This window comes from Prinia subflava, chromosome 2, assembly GCF_021018805.1.
Source record: "Prinia subflava isolate CZ2003 ecotype Zambia chromosome 2, Cam_Psub_1.2, whole genome shotgun sequence".
Taxonomy (NCBI): domain Eukaryota; kingdom Metazoa; phylum Chordata; class Aves; order Passeriformes; family Cisticolidae; genus Prinia; species Prinia subflava.
Genome location: NC_086248.1, coordinates 23810179 through 23830565, shown reverse-complemented (window position 1 = coordinate 23830565; position 20387 = coordinate 23810179). Strand labels below are relative to the sequence as shown.

At 40.2% G+C, this 20387-nt stretch overlaps 1 protein-coding gene across 1 annotated transcript; it reads right to left on the bottom strand.

The window, feature by feature from the left end:
- Positions 1 to 1367: 1367 nt before the first annotated feature.
- Positions 1368 to 18896, bottom strand: LOC134563588 (elongin-A-like). Its single transcript, XM_063421630.1, is given in 12 exon segments — positions 1368 to 1391; positions 1394 to 1434; positions 1576 to 1694; positions 3408 to 3531; positions 3862 to 4042; positions 4787 to 4884; positions 5446 to 5619; positions 6418 to 6517; positions 7945 to 8644; positions 9713 to 9825; positions 11515 to 11571; positions 18414 to 18896. Coding segments are annotated over 12 exon segments (2214 nt in total).
- Between the last annotated feature and the right edge of the window lie 1491 nt (positions 18897 to 20387).

Genomic DNA, 20387 nt, shown 5'->3' with positions numbered 1-20387 from the left:
CCCCAGCACTTCCAGTTCAACATGCATGTTTTCAACTTCCATTCTTTTTAGTGCAACTATAATGCAAGGAGAAAAAACACAGCACAGCAGCACCTGCTGACTTCAAATCCCTGTATAAACAGGGCTTTTGCACAAGCTATTATGTATGGGTGTCTATGTCAATGGCTGTAAAAGCCATTTTTAGTAGCAGTATTTTTGTAATCTACCTGTAATACCTAACATATAGGATGGTGAGGAAATTCACACATAAGGTGTTTTGAGTAAGAGACATCAACTCAAATGTTCCATGACAACTTTACCCTGTGCTTTGTGAGGATTTCTAAGAGGCCAAATCCTATGGAAGTACAAAGGAAGAAATAAGACCTACTTGCAACTACTGAGTGTAATTGATAGAGTTCCTCCATTTCTAAGCCATGCGCCTTCAAGGCAAAGTCAGGCTTACAGTTCATGCAATTGAATTGGTTCAGAAGAAGAAACTACAAAGACATCTCATTTCTAAAACTAAACCCATTCATAGACCGACCCCAAATTGCAGCAGTCCTGAACGCTTGAAAGGACAGCTATCCAAGACCAAATAGCTTCTTTACTTTAAGACAACTGCCCGTGAGGTTGTGAGCTAGGCCTCTTCATGACAGACTGAGAGCAGCAGATCAGAGCACAGTCCATGTTTTCTTTCATCTCCACACTTACACACAATCATAGAATCACATAACTGTTTGGATTGGAAAAAACCTTGAAAATCATCAATGTCCAACTGTTAATCCAATCAAATCAAATCAAATGCCACTTCTATACATCTTTTAAATATCTCTAGGGATGACAACACAGCCACTTCCCTGGGCAGCCTGTTCCAATGATGACAACACTTTCAGTGAAGAATTTTTTCTTAATATCCAATCTAAACCTTCACTGGTGCAACTTGAGGCCATTTTCTCTTGTCCTGTAACTTAGGAGGAGAGATCAACCCCACCCATGTACAATCTCCTTTCAGGCACCTGTAGAGATCAATAAGGTCCTCCCCTCAGCCTCCTTTTCTCCAGACTAAACCACCCCCATTCCCTCAGCCACTCCTAACAAAACCTGTGCCCCAGATCCTTCACCAACTTAAACTCATAAATACATCACCTATAAAGCTTCATATAAACTGATTTGTCATTAGTGTGTACAGACCTTACTTCAGTTCAAGTAAGAAAGCAGCAGTATGAAAGGACTCAGATTTCAGTATTTATTGCTAATTATTCACCCATGCAACTTTTCAGAACTATTTTAACTAAAGCAAATTGAACAGTGCTTACATGAACATTACTTTCATTCACTGTAGCATAATATACACACAGTCAGATCAAATAAACTTCAAATACACAGTCTCATTTTATCGTTGTCCAACTCTGTTCCTCAGTGCTTTCAAAGTTTTCTTCATGATCGGTGCTATTTCTTCAATAAAAACAGAACAAAGAGACCAGTTAGGATTACAGCTATGAGCAACTTAAAATGGTATTAGTATAATATTAAGCACATATTAATAGGCAGAAGGTTAAAACAATTAAATTTATCATCTCAGGAAATGCCGCTTACTTTTGGTAGGCTTCTTTCCATCTTGAATCATGACACCTGAGCTAGAACTTCTATAGTTGCCAGCAGGTATCAGATTTGATAATGTGTTATTTCTGTCTCTCATTTCTGGAATCCCTGTTCTTTTAAAACAAGCAAGTAAGAAAAAAGTTAGCATTAAATATCAAGTTACTATTTGCGTTGGCTTATTTAAAAAATAAAAAACCAAAGCCAACAGCCTGACTGGATAAATTTAAGAGACTTTATACATTTCCAAGTCATAGGATAATTCAGGTTAGATGAGATCACAGATTACCATTTTTTCCTTTTTAATTCTCAAACAAATATTACATTTATAAGGTTTCATGTCTCTTATTAGTCTTTAAAATTAAATGATCAGAGTTTATGACAAATCAAAATGGCCGGCAATACCACTGTGACTCATAACACCCTGCACTCTAGTTTGCACTTTGTGTTTATGTTCTTCCTTTAACACAGCTGAACTAGTTTATTGACAGAAAATGAGGGCAAATGTTTAAAAACAAAACCTCTGCAACTGGCAAGCAAAAGGCACAATAACTAACAAAATATCATGTTGAAATCCTCGATCAACAAGACAAGGACTGAGGCAGATGCATACACAGAGCTGATGCCTCCTGGACCATTAATCCAATATAGCATTAAAGTGTCACCACAATGTCACCAAATGTCACCAGCCCTGTACTCCTCAGAAGCAGTCACTGAGGATTCTGCCAGCCCTCAGTACCACTGCACACTGAGTGAGAATAGCAACCTGTTAAGGATCTGCATGTCTGCATGCAAATCCTTAGTAGGATTTTTTGGCTCCTGCAAGACCAGCTTCTCAAGTGAGAATTTCAGCCATATAAATTCTGCAGCTTAAAAAGCAATAGGTCAAAGCAATGAAGTTTAATTCATTGTGCCTAAACAAACCCTTTGGTTCTCAAGATGACAAATCAATGACCCTCTTACAGCTTCTTTCGTATCTGAGAAAAAAAAAAAATCTCACAAGGCTTGGTCTACATCATTCAGCTACTGGTCCAGAGATTACTGGAGCACAAAGGACATATGTGCTTGTATGCTACTGTACTTGAAGCACCTAAACTGGAAAGGCAGGGCTGTCACAACACAGAACCTCCTCAACCTCCCACAAAGCAGCTGACAGCAAAAGTGCAACTCAAACTGCCTTAAGCTACTGCCTTGATGAAGGACTATCTTTTCATTGGAAATAGCAACAGTATGGAAAGAACCTTCCAAATCTCACCAGCTAAAGGCATAGTTATGAAAATTTATCTGGTGTAAAAGCTGAGATTAAGAAAATTCTTACATTCAGGCTGCCCTTCCTAACCCATACTTACAACCACCTTGAGCAGCAAGGCTGTTTGACTAAGCTTCTGAAATTCACAGGGGGGAAAAAAAGAGTATTAAAAGTTCCTGTGGTTCATTCTGGTCAGCTGTATCACACCAGGCAGCTGACTGGGATTTTATGAAAGCAGGAGAACATGTGAGGCTACTAGGCAGGTTTATAGACCCAAAACATCAACAATGGAATTGCCCTAGGGTGCTAAGCAGCTTTAGTTCACTCTGGAGAAAAGAAACAGCGTCCACTTACACTCCAGCTGGGAGGGTCAATTCACTGGCACTTTTGAGAAATGTGCAATGACTGTGCACACATGACAGAGGAGTACACAAGACTTAAAAGGCAAGTTTGTTTCTCGCTACTAGCCATTAAGAAAAAGGAAAGTAAATAGAGTTATTTAGAACTTTAAAATTATTTTGCAAGTATGATTTTGAACTGACAAAGACACAAACTCAAAAGCATAGTACATAGCACTTACTTGCACTTCTGTGTGGGATGAAGCTGGATGACAGGTCCTGCTGTCCCATGGATTTGTTGCTGTCGGCAAATGTTCCTAGGTGGTTTTGCTGCACCAGTCACATAAGCCATTTTTGCTTGCCTGCCTAATAAGCAAGGAGCAGAGGATGCTTGGCTTTTCATGTCTTTTATGTCCAAAACTCTTTGCATTGCTGCTTAGAATCCTGAGTCCAACCAGTAAGGTAAGATTTGTCTAATGTGTAATATTTGCAGGATACACCAACATATTGTATTAATGCATGTGTTTATTTTTTAAGCAAATTTTAATTTAAGACTAACACTGTTTGTTCTTGATGATTTCTCCTGGAAGTACAGCATTAGTACTCACTGTAAACAAATCACTAAACCAAACATATTGTCAAGAACAGCAGAAGAGATTGGGTTTTGTAAGTGGAAGAAATAACTATAGATTTTACCCTTTGGTTTCTCAGACTGAGCTGAAAGAATACTTTTTGTAAGAACCTTCAGTTTTTCTTCTCTCTGATTAAACAGTCTCCAGTACATTTCACGCCAAGACTCATATTCCAGAAGGCTCTCATTTTTAAAGTCTCTTTGGCAGTGTTTCTTCCACAAGTGGTCAGTCTCTTTTATAAACATCTAATTTGAACACAAGATATCTTAGATCAGACATTTAAAAATAACATTTTCAGGAGTACCTGTTCTCTGAGCCTACAGACACAACCCAAACCTTTGGTGGAAGAAGGTACAGAACAAATCTCACCACAGGTGCTGACACTGGTACCCTCACTGTGGCAATACCATGCAGGGACACTGACTGCAGCCTGGGAATCACAGATTCAAACAGCAGAGCTGGAGTCAGTGAGCCATGCTTACAGGCTAGACTTGTGTTTACAGCACAGGCTCAGGCCACTCTGGCTCTCAACTTGAAGCACACAGAGGAAAGGCTAACCTGCCCTAGGAGGTACTGCACACTCAGAACATCAATGTCCAAGTGCATCACGGAGCTCAAGTCCTGACACTGTAGATAAGAAATCTACCACACACATGAAATTGCACCCCAGCTACTTCCTAGCTGATACACTTTGCAGGCTTAATAGTATGTAACTTGAAAACAGTTTGTTCTGACTTTTCCACCTATTTCAGTGCTAAATACTATGGTCATCTTTTTTTCTTATTTTCAGAAACAGAAATACTCTTCTATATACACTGTCTTTTACTTAGCCATTAGTAATAATTCTCCTGCATGTTTTAAACTTCAGAAAGGGAGACTTGATAATGACAGCTGAATTCAAAGAAATAAGTATGCCCGACAGAAAACCAGTGCAGCCTGTGGAGTTGTGGAACTTTGTGTTTCCCCAAATTTAACAAGGCAGAATTTACCGTATTACATTTCTCTATTCGAAACAACTGCGCTGGTGTGCAATGTGTTAGCACAGGCTCAAGAATGTCAAAGGGCACACCTCCTGCTGCTTGTAGCACTACAAAAGAAGACAGTACCTTCAGTATCTCACTTATTTTACTCAATGGGTAAAACCACTCAGACAGCTTAAAAGTAAAAACACAAGTTAATTTTAGCAAGCACTAACATATCCCATGTCAGGCTATGAAAGTACTTATAAATCAGCAGTTCCATAACTATAACTGACTAGCAGTTACACTTGAAGCTGGATAAAGCAATGACTATTTGAATAGTCATTGCCCCACCTTTACTGACATGCATCACTTCCTCCTCTGCCTATGCAAGGAAGAAAAGAATGTCTTGATCACAACAAACATAGAGGGAAGGGACAGAATTTTTAGTTTATTGTTTATAGGACATTATTTTAAGTAAACATGGACCTTTAAAAATTGTAAGCTTTCAAAATAAAGCTACATTTAGCACAGTCATCAATCCATTTCTGCAAGTGCCTTTCAACCTGCTCCAAGTCACCATTAGTATGGAGGGACAATATATTTTTGTGTGCCACTGGTTGGCATGGAGAAAAAAAAATCTCATCCCCTTAGAGCCAGAAGTGCTACAAATCCCCCGAAGTACTCACACTCAATATTGTTGTGGAGCACGCGGACACACTGCTCATACAGCGTGAGCATCTTGGAAAGGCAGACTGCCTTAGAGCCAGAGTAAACCTGCATTTTAGAGTTCAGTCTCTGTCCTGTGAATTGAACTATATCATCGACTTGCTGGGGAGCTTCTACAACGGGTACTGCAGACACTGCAAGCAAAACATCAAGCAGGCTTCACAATGCTTTAAACGTTCAGCTCTGAGATAAACAAATATTACTTTTACTTATATACACAAAGTATTTTCTTAATACAAAGTTACTGCATTACAGCATGGGACCCTTGAACATGTTGTAAATTGCAAAAGTCCATTCACCATCTTCTAACTCCAAGATGTACACTGCAAGTGAGCTGCACCAACTCAAACCAGCCTTGCATTATTCATCACCAGTCTACATGAGCTGTATTCACACCTCGATTGCTCTGTTAGCCACCTACAGAACTAATCCTCCTGAGTTATCTTAGAGGAGCCAGAAGCTGCAATAACACCAATGTTTCAAGATCCCAGTGGTGGGAAACCACATCAGAAGAGCTGCTAGGGGAACCACTGCTACTTTATGTCACCTGCCTATAATGAAGCCAGTGGTTCCTATGCCAAAGCTAGACCTAGCATATCATATTTCTTTTAACTAAGATAATTTCTGCTAAGGCTTTGCCTGCCCTAAGGTATAGAAATGAGTAAAGATAAATGAAGCCTGTAGAACTGCCACTTGATTTATGCCTTCTCCAAGTCTGTGGTAACCTTCCTCAGTATTCCTTTACTCAGCAAGCCATAAGAAGGATAGCCTTATAACTCCCTCAGCTTCAATATGACTTCTACAGATGAAAAAGTGATTTGCCATGGACTGATAAGCTTATACAGCTTATTGGAAAAGGGGATAAAACAGTTCCACACAGAGCTGTAAAAACCTGCACTATTTCACATTTATCAGCCTCGTATATTACTTACCTGTAAAGTCTGCAGCACATGGGGGAAATGATTCTGAGATGCCTGGCAGAGTTTTAGGTAGTGGAGTATTAAGAAGCTCTTGGAGGGATGCCACTTTGGCCTGTGCACAGTCAAGGAAAGATTGCTTCACTATTAAAAATTAGGGGTTAACCAGGCTTAAAATAAGCTACAATAAATCCCCAAATATTTATGCAAATCCCAAAATTAACTAGAATAATTAGAATTCTTGTTTTTCTACACTAAAATTTACTCAAAGGATTATTTTTCAGTATATCCTTTCATACTCCACTTACCAAGACTATACCACAAAAGGAAGTTAGTGGGACATCTGCAATTAGCACATAAAGATTAAAGAACAGAGTAAATATGTAGAGCTAACAGGCTTTCAGATAAATCACTATTGAGGCATGCAGTGAATGAGGCAAAACAGCAAGATGACAAAAGCATAACTCTAAAAGACAAGAAACAGCCTCATATATGGTTCTATCAAGGCTCCTAGATCACACTCAATAAGGCATTTAGCCTAAAACATTCACAGCTAATCCCCTAAAAAGGGATTTAAAGATGCAGTAGCCTGTAAAGTACAGGTCCCTACAAATGGATCAACATCTAAACTGGGTCTCAGGTGTCCTCCAATTGCAAGTCAGGCACTTATAGCCCAAAACCTCCACTCCCTGCAGGTCATTCAAATATCTATATTAACTTTTCACCTCTGCTTGAATATCAAAGGTTTTTCCTCAAACAGTTTATGTTAGAGTATTATACATAAGCCTCTACATTAATATTTCCCCATCTGGGAAAATTAAGATTTTCCCAGATGGGGAAATAGACAGAAGAAAACACATTCAGATTTCAGATCTCCCATAATAAAAAAAGCCTGAAGCTTTCACATCACAGTGAAGATATAAATCTGAAGATAACTAATTTTCAGTGCACAAAAGGTCTTAATTTAAAAGGTCTAATTAATACACACTTTTGCATACACATTTTCTCAGAGGAGCTACTTAAGCTTTTTGCACTTCAAGGGACTAGGACAGCTCAGATTAAGAATACGTATAATCTAGTTTTATATGCAATACTGTGGTTTACTTCAATGCATTTAAAGAATATTCAGTTCCACTGCAAACCTTAACATTCTATTAAAGAACCACAGCATCCGACAAAAGGACTGTTCTATACAAAAAGAGCTGCAGCAGCCACAAACCAGGATGGTCAAGAAAAAGAAAAGGTGGACATCTTTCCAAAGGTAACCGCCTTTGCATTTTGCAAATCAAATGCAGGTTAGTTGGTAATGACCAAACACTACTGTAATGATGGAAATAATGCTAAAAATACAAGTAATTCAATTGCAAACTATCTCTTTTCTCTTCCATTATTGTAATTATTGGCAATTGCAATGCAGCTGATACAGAGTCATGCAATCTGTTCCTTAGAATAAATACAGATAAATTTCACTGAAATTAAAAGTTCAAACCATTTGTTTGTCTGCAGTTTATCTGCTGTTATCGCAACCCTGTAGTGATTTACCTTTTTACTGGGAGTTTCTGATTGATCACTCTCACATTTTTTTACATCTTCAACTCCCTCTTTTGCCTGAGAAAGTTTTGAAGTCTTTTGTGCTAATGAGCTATTCTTCTGTTCACTGCACTTTTTTGACCGTGCACCTGTGGAGCAAGCCTTTCTCTTTCTTTTGTTGGTAACCTCATCATAAGTCAGATAAGATTCAAAAGACATCGTAGGGGGTTCAAATTCCTCATCACTAGATGATTTGGCTTCATCTTTCACGACAAGACTTTGTTTTGGTTTCTTCACACGTTTAGGATTTCTCTGTTTGGAAGCCTTCTTACAAAGTTTTTCCTTCAGGGGTAATAAGCCTTCATTGGCTGCAGAGGAATGCTGCTTTTCTGAAATTTTCTTGCTCTCAGTGGAGATGCTCTCTCTGAACTCACTTTCTTTAGCCTGAGAATTGGTACCCTGGGAAGCATGCTTAGAACCACTGCTGCTACATTCATTATCACACTCTTTTGGAGACTCAGAATTTGTACTTTGATGGGTCTTTTCACTACAAATATGCTCTTTATTCAACCTTGTAGAAATGGGAACACTACTGGAACTTCTAAAGGCCAGTACAGATGTTTCAGGCTTCTCTGAAGGCTTAATCTCCTTGGAAACAGAAGATTTCATCTTACGTTTTTCTTTTTCATTATTTTTTCTTTCCCTGTGATCACTGCAACAAAAAAAACCACATCCCATTCTACAGCTGATGCTAAATTCTTAAACAACTTGGTTTTCCAGTATTAGTAAAACTAAAAGCATAAAATCACATGTGTCATAGTTTCACAAGACTCAGAATTTGGTTCTGCACTGTGTTCTTATTCTTCCACTATCAGTACAGAATCACAGAGCTCTTGGGTCCACTGCTAAATATTGAAATAAGAACTGATAGCAAAACAAGTGGGGAGTGGGGACATAATCCCAAGCATGAAAACAAACCTGGCAGTACTATCTGCTTATAACATGCTGGATACCACTTTTCACAAAGCTTCCCTGCATGTTTACAGCACAGACATAGTGTTTGAAATAACTAGGAGACAGAACAATTTACAGCATGCTCTGTAGGTGATACAGATTAACAGGTCAGCCTTTATGATTTGCATATCATGGGTTCTGGTATTTTACTTTCTGGCAGTTTGAACAACTTCAGACTTAAAATGCACTCATCAAACTATTTCATCAAAATATTCCCTTGGCTTTCTCAGCTCAACTGTCTGGAATTGTTGGAACTCCACAAAACATCTAAAGCAGAATGGGCCTGGTCATGGCAGTGGTGGCTGCTTCAGTCTCAGAAGAAACTGCATCTCTTCACTGTGCCTCCTCCAATGCTGGAAGCCCCTCTCAGCCCACAAGAATATTACAAGAAAAACCTCTATACAACCACATCACTGGAGAGCTGCCTCATTTAACCACCACCTCTGGGAAGAAAGAGCAGGTTTCTCCATTTCCTGAAGTGCAGAGCAGTGCTCATCATGGTTTAGTCCCGTTTGCACCAGCTGGGACCTAAGAATTTGTGCCAGTCACAAAAAGCAGCTGAAGTCAGGGTGCTGACTGGCTAGTTGACCAATAATGGTTTGATTGTTTTACTCATATTTTACAACTGCATTCTCATTTCTTGCATTCAGTTCACATTCCATCTCAATGTACATTTGCCATTCCAAACACCTTCCTAAATTTCCAATCTATATATTAAAATTACACTACAGTATAATTAAATTTAAGGAAAAAAGTCCACACCTACCTTTTACTTTCTGGAGAAATAAGCTTTTTCCATTGTTTTAACAGACTTTTAGCTACATTCCCAGCAGTGGAATGTTCCCTAAAACTGTTAACTGTTTTGTCTATGCCAGTTTCCTGTTGAAGATAGTGCAAGAAAGATGGACAGAATAAATCACAACTCTCATTCCAAATAAAACTGCTACAAACAGTATTACACTAGCATTCAGGGCAGTCCTACGGCAGCCAAAGAACAAATGGCCTCTTTATACTGCAAATAGAATTGAAGGAAGTAGTTATTTATAACCAACTATGGGGAGCAAAATGCAGGCTTAATTCATAAAACTAAGATAAGTAGTTTTCCTCCATTAAATGTACATATTTCTTGAATTTCACTTCTCTCAAATGCTTAAGCCCACAAAATGCATCAATTCAAATTTCCTTTAGGCTTATGAAGTACATTTGAGCATATTAGAGAGCATATATGTTGGGCAAGGTGTAATATAAAATACATCTCAACCAGTAGTACAAGGTTGAGGGGTCAGAGCAGCAGAGTTATTTCCATAACATCATTGTGTCTTCAAGTCGCACTCTAGTGTGTTTTGTTTAAGCAAAAATATCTTGGAGACTTTGAATGTTTGTAGAATCACAGGTGATTTTAATGCTGTATTATCAGCAAGCATGTCTGATTCACAAACCCTCACTTTTAAGATGCACACAAAATATGGAATTCAGTAGGTTCACTGCAACCTGTGAATGCTCTTGCTAACTAGTGAAATTATACTCCTGTATACTCCTATACACATTACTCCCACATAATCAGCTCAGACTCTAAAACGGGCTTCCTTAAATTCACTTCAAGTATATTTAGCTTATATATAATTTGAGCAACCTGATTTGGTAAGTCAGTTATTGCAAACAGATGGAAGAAATCTGGTGGGACTACTTCACAAAGCTATTTATGTTCTTCAGATGCATTAAAAATAGGTGGAGCCCTCCACTGTAAGACATCACTTTCCTCTATTTGACTTGAAGGCTTCTACCAAAGTCTGTCCCATTATAAAGCATGGAAACTTTCTGGGAACATGAATCATCTGCAGAAACCTTTGCCATTTTAAACAACTAATTGCAACATGAGATTATGTATTTTACTGGAAAACAAAATAAATATTTCTTCATTTCAGTAGAAGTCTGCCTGTATCTAGACAGGCACATGCCTTTACCTGAATAGGCCATCCAAATATTTTGGCAACTGTATTTTTCCTCTTACTCTTCAAAGAATTCTCACAAAATGGACATTTTTCTGCTTTTCAAAACACGGACACATTGTTTATAATAGCTAGAAGCTTCACAGACCAATGTGAGAATATCTAATAGAGAATTTGATAGGATGCACCTTGGATAAGGATAAAAGTCCTTATCCAAGCTATTATTACTATTATTTGGGATTCCTGCTCTTTAAATGCAAGAGACTAACTTTGAGCTGCTATTGAAAGATGGAAGAGTTAGACAATTGACCGAAAGAATGGTTCACCCATATTTGCCTTAAGCATTGATTTAAGGCAGTTTTACAGTGAAAAGAAGCCAGCCTGATTAGCAAAGTGTCCTCTATATGCTCAGCTCTCTGCTATCTCTGTTATGTCAACAACTATCACTGTTGACATAATACTGCGTTTATCAAGTTGGATGAGCAGCTTTTGGAAAATTAATCAAACCAAATAAGATATAAATTCAAAAGTTTTAAAATGCAACATATCCACCACACTCTTGACATTTCCATAGTAATTCACTACAGAAGAGTTTAATGTATTATTACTGATCACTTACCACTAAAACATCCAGTGATAAATCCAAACCTTGTAGTACCTTAAGTGTTTTTATAATCTGAAAGAAAACATTAGATTTATTGTTCTAAAAAATAGTTGGAAATCTTATTCTGTTCTTTTCAACCTCATTCACATATTTAATCCCAAAATACACAACAGTATTAAAAGGTACATCCAGCAACTCCTGGAAAACGTAAGCACTCCTTTACTGCCCATCAGGGCAGTGTTTGCAGTCTGTGCTGTGAACCAATACAGCCCTGCCAACCCCTCAATTTCAGTAACAACAGAAAATCCAGTAAACAGTTTGAATTTACTGCTACAGAGATTACAGTAAAAATCAATAACACAGAAGTAGAGGCTACTTATCCTGTAGCAGTGGCCCTCATTTGCCACAGAGTCAGTACAAAAGCTGCGTTACGCAAAGCTACCAAGCAAAAATCAGCAAGCCTCACAGTCAGCAGCCCTACTTCCATCAATCCAGGCCAAGAAAGGACAATAGAGCTGGTGTGAGCCCAGACTGCACAAAATAAGGTTTTGAAAACATAACTGCAATTTGAACTTTAACAAAAGAAGCTCAAGCTAGAACAACTGTTTTCTTTTGTACTGCCAAGCTTGCACCTGTTACAACACTCAACACTTCCCCAAAAGCAGGATTTTTTCACATACAAAATGCTCATATTCCTATGAGAAGTGTTTTAATAACAATAAAATCTCATTTATAAGCAGAGTATAAATTTCAACAGCAATACAACCCAATTTATTTGGCAAGGGGTATATAGCACCCCAAAATCTTGCAGCTAACCATACACAGCAAATTTGTCTTATCTTTCTGTCATCATTTAAGAATGGCATTCCCCAATTCAGTGCTGCCACTAAAATGCTCCCAACCACATACATTAAGCTGTGTTTTGGAGACTACAGAACTAATGTACAACTAAAATAGCAGCATTTCATAGGCTTTCACAAAGCCAGAAATACTAGTCAAGTGTTTCAAATCATTGACACTTCTCAGTGTAACAGCAGGAACACAAAACACACTACCCAGAAATCTCCTGACAACAATAACAGCTATATTAATTTAAATAACCAATGAACTGTCATTTATTATACAAGATGCCACTTCTGAAATGGCATTGCAGGAGGTGGAAGAGGCACTAAAAATGAGTGGCGAGCTCAAAGAAACAATTCATAAATTGCACTCTAGAGATATTCTCTCTACTGTTGCTCTAAGTTTCATTGTTCCTACAATGCATTAGAGTAGTGGAATGCCACACTTGACGCTGATTTTCATTGTGTTCAGTGGACTCTATCTACATGCCTGGCATGCAGTTCTTCCTTAAATCATCCACCCTGAAACAGTGCCTGTGAGTCTAGACAAGCACAGGAAAAATGTGAGACAAGGTACAACACACACCTAGGACCAGAGGCAACAAATCAAATTCCTCCCGAAAATTTCAGCTAGCTACAAAATGGCAGGATACCTACCATAAAAACAACACAAAAAACCCAAAACCAAACCAAACAAACAAAAACACAAAAACCCCACCACACCACCTCCTTACCAAGATTTCAGAACCAGCACAAAAGCCATATGAAGTTCTGCTTATCTTTAAGATTAGGCACTCCCCAAGAAAAACAGTAACTGCTCACAATGTTAACATAGTTTCTAATGCTTGAGATGATAGTGTCAAGTTAGTTCTCTTTTACTTAATTAGAAGAATATATAAGCTCATTGATTTAATTTATTTTGCAATGAAAAAGCAAGTAACCCACTGCTGACACGCTATATTGGGATATTTAACCTGCCTAGATAATCAATAGTGCAAATCACTGGGAATAAACTCATTTATTTTGCCAGAAACAAAACTATTTGTAGAATACTAAGAGACGTTTTCATCAGGATAGAGAGAACAGGGGGTTTGAATAGTTACTCTTGATGGATTTTGGACTAAGTTAACTGAAAGACAAGTTTATTTCAGAAGAAAAAATTCAGGAAGCACGCAATTACTATTCATACAACTTCAAACCAACATGCTAGATGACAAGCATGTTCAAAAGCAGTCAACACATTTTAATGAAAAACAAAACTTTCAAAGTTTTCTAAATTACTGACTACACTGCTCATTTTCATTACTTGAAATGTATATCACATTTGGAAAATTAAGACAAATAACACTTTCATTTAACAAATAGAAAAAATGGATCAGACACACTGATCAGGTTTTTAGAAGTGATACCAACTACTTAGAAGCAGGGAACAGGTCAGGCTGCAGGGGAATCAGCAGCTCTGCATGTACAGGACTAGTACAAGATTCCATTCTGTAACTGGACAAAGTAAATGGCTGCATCCAGCCTGCCAGTAGGAATCACAGATCTCCAAATTCTTGGGATTTAGAACCAAACTTACTTACAGACACAATCAGAAAATAAGCACATATAATTTGTGGCAAGCATATGTAGCAGCAGAGAAACTTTGTATTTATTTTATTTGCTAGAGATATCTGATTTCTCTACCAAAGACAAAGCACAAGTACCAAGCTCCAGCATCCATTGGGCTTTGTAGAAAGGTATACTGTGAAGCACAAGACAGAGTAAAGTCTGTCACCAAAACCAGAGCTTGCTAGAAACACAAACTTTATTGTCATAAAACCTATATATAGTATACCATTATAATTACTGCATAAAATAAGGCAAAATGATGAAGTCTGTTCTGAGCAAGTCTTCAAAAACAAAATGAAGACTGACTATTGAGGGATCTTTCTCTAATAATTTCTTTCACCATAGCATTTGTGGCCTATGTAGCTCTTATCTCACGGGGCTGGATCTGGTAATTTTTTTATGGAAGACCTTCCATATACACACAACACATATGCAGCCCTCCGCTGGTTTTCAGACCATTTTACCTCACATACCACTATCAGTTATATCCTTGTGGAAAAACTCTATCAACTTTAAAAGAGACTGCAAACTTCATAGAAAAATTTTGAATAAAATTCATCTTCATATACAATTCCTGGACTAGTCTACACAATTCCTAAATACTAATTTATAAAGAATGATCAAAACCCTTTAGGACTGAGGTTTTTTTCCATAAAATACATTCCAACGAAAACCAAGACCTAGGTCTTCATGCAATATAAACAGGCAAAGCCTTATGGACAAACTGAGAGCTGGCACCCACCCAGTGGTGTGAGACAAAAGCAAAGACAACAGTAGGAACAAAAGCAAGCAAAGATGTAGGGAAGAAGGGAAAGCAGACTGGAACTTGGAAAGCAGAGATCAATGGTAATGAGCAATGGGAAAGAAGCAAACAAAATTTTCCAGAGCCAAAACTGAAAGCAAAGTGGTAACAACAGCTGCCAGGTGCACTGGGTTTGGTCAGGTCCCACTACACCAGTGTTGCTCCATCATCCTTTATACAACTGTTGTAAAGTCTCCTCTTATTTTCCTATCTGAACCTGGAACCTCAGGAAGGATGGAACCCATTAACAGGTTCCCAGGCCATATGTCCTCACGGGACTGACAACATTCTCTACAGGAACTGCTGTTTTCTCTCCTTCCTCACTCAATAGCTTCATTCTCTTTCAGAGAGCTCCCTATGGTTCTTTAGCTTATTCTCTTGTACAACACAGCCTGTGAAATTCCATCAAGTCAATAACTTCTGGCTGAGCTAGACAGCTCATTTGAAAAAACATCAGGACTTTGAGGAAAACACCTTAGAAAAATCCAACTCTGTCCCAAGCAAATAATCCCTATGCCCTCAGCTAATAAAAAAAATTCAAACAAAAAAACCCTCACCCAAATTAAAAAAAACCCTCACCCAAATTAAAAAAAAAAACCCCACCCAAATTAAAAAAAAAAACCCACCCAAATTAAAAAAAAAAAACCCACCCAAATTTAAAAAAAAAAACCCACCCAAATTTAAAAAAAAAAACCCACCCAAATTTAAAAAAAAAAACCCACCCAAATTTAAAAAAAAAAACCCACCCAAATTAAAAAAAAAACAAACAAACCAAAAAAACCTACCCAAACACAGCTGTTCACCTAAAACAATTGCCTAGTTTTGTTTTCAGCTACTAAATCTAATGATCTGTTAATTACACTAAAGCAGATTTCTTCCAGTCATCTTACACAACACAGAAATGTAAATACTAATCACACTCTTTACCTTGGCTCTTTAGTTTCATTAAGTTATGCTAGCCAGAGCTACAGCCATTCTCTGGCTATCTTACTGTCTTTCCAGCTTGGCCAGTGTTGTTTTTAAAAACAGTCCTCAGAACAGGACATAATATTCCTGTAATTTTCCCTCTAAAGCTATATAGCAATAGTAACATAACCCTGCTAAGCTACCCAAAGATAGCATTTACTCCATAAGCCACTGCACTCTACTGCAATTTCATGCTCAACTGGTAATACATCAGAGCTCCAAATCATTTTCTGAGTCAATGCTTTCCAAAATACAGTCTCCTGAGTGACCTATATTCATAGCTCCTAGTTGTGACTTTCCACTGAGCCATGGTAAAACATGTGTTGCTCAAATGAATGTAACCTACCACATGATCAAACTTGGTTTCTAGAATGGACTTTCTTCATTTGATACAAATTACTTCAGTATGTGTAGCATTTCCTTACAAAGCTAGCTGTCTTCTAAATTAAGGAAGATTTCAGTAGCATCATGTCACAAAGAGATGCATAATCATTCTCCTATGCCCCCAAAAAACACCACAAACCCACAACCCAACATTGTTTCGTGATGAGGTCTGGCACTTATTTTTGGCAAGTGCAACTGAAATCAGTTTTATGTATTGTATCAGGCCTGTGACACTGCTAGTCTAATCAGCATCATACAGAAGCAAGACAAATGCCTCGCAGCTTGCATATATCTACAACAATATGTGTCAGCCAAATACCATTTGAGATAAAATTGGCAGAATGTATCTACGCAACATCTTATTGAATGGTATGGATCATGGCACCACCCTTTAATTCCTCATCAGTTACATCTCAACATCATGCAGATGCTCAGTGTGTTCCTTTATGACCAATGCCAGTGAAGACCATTTCACAGACCTTTAACACTAGCACAATATTTGTTCCCCATACCTTCCCTTAAACCAAAAGCATCATTCCTATTCTTCATCAATTCTCTGAAAACTCAGTGGGTAGCTATCAAACCTCCACACATTAAGAAGCTTTTGAAATGGACAACTGATGTTCTGCATGGTTATCAAAAGTGTTTTAGCAATACTAAAAAGTCCAAAGACAAATATTATTCTCAGCATGGAACAGAAGTATTTGACAACAACAACACTTGCCTATATACACATTTGTAATACTGATTTGTAAGTTGTTTCACACATTTCTAGAACTCTCCTCTTTGCCTTTGAAGATACTAACCACATAGTTTATCTTATTAGATTCAACTTCTTTTAGTACTACCTTTAATGACTGCCAATTCACAGTTATCAGTTTCTCACATTCCCTGCTACTCCTTAGGCCCTGTAACCCATAAATACTTCTATTTCACTAGGCAGTTTTACCAGAGACAGAAGTGCTGCAGCACCACCATTAGCTCCATTTTATGCAGCACCTACTTGCAGCTATGCTACACAAAAAAATTATCTCGTCCCTTATGATCTAAATCAGCCGAGTTGTTCTCATTTTTCACTTTAGTAGAATGCTTTGAAACTTCCTGGTTTGGGATCACTCAAAAAATAATTACCTCTAGAATTACTTCTTTTCCTTTGCTACCTCTTGTTCAAATAGCCTATCAACACTAATCCCAAGCACAAATTCAGACGCTGTAATAGCTGATAATTTCTGCCGCATAGGAAGAGATCTTAGGTTCACTGAACTGCAAATTAAAACTAATGAAGAAGCACCTCCACAGATATTGGCATTTTAGACAGATATTGTCTACACCACAGGCACTGAAGAAGATAAACCACTATTGGCTATTAAAATCAGTATTTCTTCTATATGCATGCACATACTTTGAAAACACACTGTAAACACGATTAATAGCTAAGCTTCTCATCAACTACCAAATACAATGCCATTTTTGCTACTGCCCTCTGCCTCCAACCTCAAACCTGCATCACGTTTCAATGCCTTTGAAACTCAACAAGGTAAAAGTGTCCTGTATTTTCAAAGGGAACGTGACCCTCCAAAAAAAGAATGTAAAAAAAACCCAAACCAAGCAAAAACCACATCGCTGCTTTGAGTACACCTTCTTCAATCAAATATAATTTATTATTTCATAAAACATTGGGGCCAATTTGGCACCTGCTACTTTGCTTCCATCTCCTTGGGAGTGCCGGCTGCTGCTCAGCAGAGAGCGGGGCGTGCCTTGGTCCCCTCTGCCCCACGGCCTGGGGGGGGAATGTCCCCTCTGCCCCACGGCCTGGGGGGGGGAATGTCCCCTCTGCCCCACGGCCTGGGGGGGGGAATGTCCCCTCTGCCCCACGGCCTGGGGGGGGAATGTCCCCTCTGCGCTTTGGTCCCCTCTGCCCCACGGCCTGGGGGGGGAATGTCCCCTCTGCGCTTTGGTCCCCTCTGCCCCACGGCCTGGGGGGGGGAATGTCCCCTCTGCGCCTCCAGTGCCCGGCGCAGCTTCAGCACCTGCTCAGATCGCGCTCCCCACTCATCCCTGCCTGCTTCAGGTGCTCCTTAGCTGCTCCCCGCAGCTACTGAGCAGCCTGGCCACCCTACAGGAGCTGTTTGACAAGAACAGCCTAGTCCTTCTTGGACCCGGCAGAACAAGTCAGGGCGTCGTAGCCTCCGCCCTCATGGTGTGTGTCATTAAAACCACGCAGAAGCACCTATTTCGCACAGAAAAGCTCTTACGAGCACAGAACTAACAGCCCAGAAGCTGCCGCGCTTGCCCTCCCGGCCGGCTACCTCGGCGGGCTCCCGCGCACAGCGCAGCCGCTCCTGCAGCCCCAGCACACTCCGCGCAGCGCTCCGCCCCTTCTCCGCCACGGCACCACCGCCGCCGCCGCTCCGCCCCTTCTCCGCCACGGCACGGCCGCCGCCGCCGCTCCGCCCCTTCTCCGCCACGGCACGGCCGCCGCCGCCGCTCCGCCCCTTCTCCGCCATGGCACCGCCACCGCCGCCGCTCCGCCCCTTCTCCGCCACGGCACGGCCACCGCTCCGCCCCTTCTCCGCCACGGCACCGCCGCCGCCCCGCCCCTTCTCCGCCATGGCAGCGCCGTCGCTGCGGCCGTTCTCCGCCTCGGCGCCGCCGGGGCTCCTGCGCTCCCGCCCCTCTTTCTTGTAGCCGCGCCCGCGCCGCCATTGGCCGTACATGCGGGCCGGCTGGTTGTTCTCTAGCCAGCTGCCAGCAATAACAGCGCGGACCGTGTGCTTTTCTCTGCCGGTCATTTAAAGGCACGGTGCGGTACCGAGCGAGCACAGCCGTGAGCCCGTGCAGATGGGTCGGGGGCGGCCTGCCCAGGGAGCGCCACGGCCTGCGCTGTGCCCCTGCCAGGGCGGGCCCGTCGCGGCGGCCGTGCCAGCCTCAGGAGCAGCCCGGGCGGGCTCTGCCCCGTGTGCGCCAGGTGGGACACGGACAGTGTCGCTTGCTGGTGCACATCTGCCCTGGTACCTGCGGTAACCCCGGGGCCCGTGCCATCCCTGGTGACTGCGAGGCTGCCCTGTGTGCCCTGTGGAAGGGTGCCTTGTGTTGGGGCAGTGGGGTCGAGCCATGAAGACGTGACTGGCGCCCGCAGGCAGTCCTGACTCGGGCTGAAGGGGACATCTTTTTTTTTTAGGTCCTGCCTTATTTCCAGCCTGATGCCAAATGCGCTGTTGCTTTAAATATATATATTTTTTTTTTATTATTATTATTTTTTCCAGGAGGCTGAGTACTTTTGGGCCCTGCAACTTTCAGCAGGGCTCTCCCACAGATTACTTAAAAAGCTTATGGCAGGGAATCAGTCTTTGCTGCTGTGTGAACTGCGCGTCTGAAACGAGATCTCTGCCATGGAGCTTGCCAGGGCTGAGCATGTGCTTGTAAGACTCCCAGGCTGAATGGGACTCTCTTTAAAAAATTTGTGTTTGCAGAGTTTCACGTGAAGTTACTATAGATCCAGTGAAAACAGGTACACAGAACACTTCTCATTCTTTGAAGTGGTGTTTGGGAAAAGTGTTTAAAAAAGTGCATCCATTCTGAGCTACAGTGGAATTTTAAGTAGGCAAAAGTCTGGTATTTGCACGTTAGTATTGCTGCTCTTGCAAAATAGATCTTATTACAGCTTGGCACACTTTATAGCAAATTCATCAGTAGAGAAACAAAAATAGCTGATAGGGCAATACAGTAAATAGAGCACTCAGGTTGGAAATGGAAAAAATAAATCCAGGTCCCTGATGCAGACTGTGTCTCCAATTTCCATACTCATGGTATGGTACTCGTTCTTATTTTACAGAAATAATCAACTCATCTTCATAGTATGTAGAGACTTCATCAACCTTTCCATAAAATAGGCCGTTCACAACTTGTTACTCTTCAGTTTTCTGGCCCAAACAGTGTAACATTATTTATACAAAATGGCATTTATGCAGAAGAAATCTTCAGAAAAATTCAGCCCACACCAGCATTATGATTAAAGTCATTATTGAGTAGGGAAGCTGAGGATCAGATTGTCATATGGATTGTGTGTTTGAAGCTGGAATTCCGATGTTGTTTGAAAGCCTAATTATCAAACTACTGGATTTCCTGGGATGAGGAAGATGTTCTTGCTGCTCAATTATTCTGAAAGATCATGATGTCATGAAGCAAAGACAATATTTAAAATCCCATACATTTTCCTAGAACAAACAAAATATTTTTAGCCCAGACCTAATTGAAGCACTTTTCGTATTGCTTGTCATAAC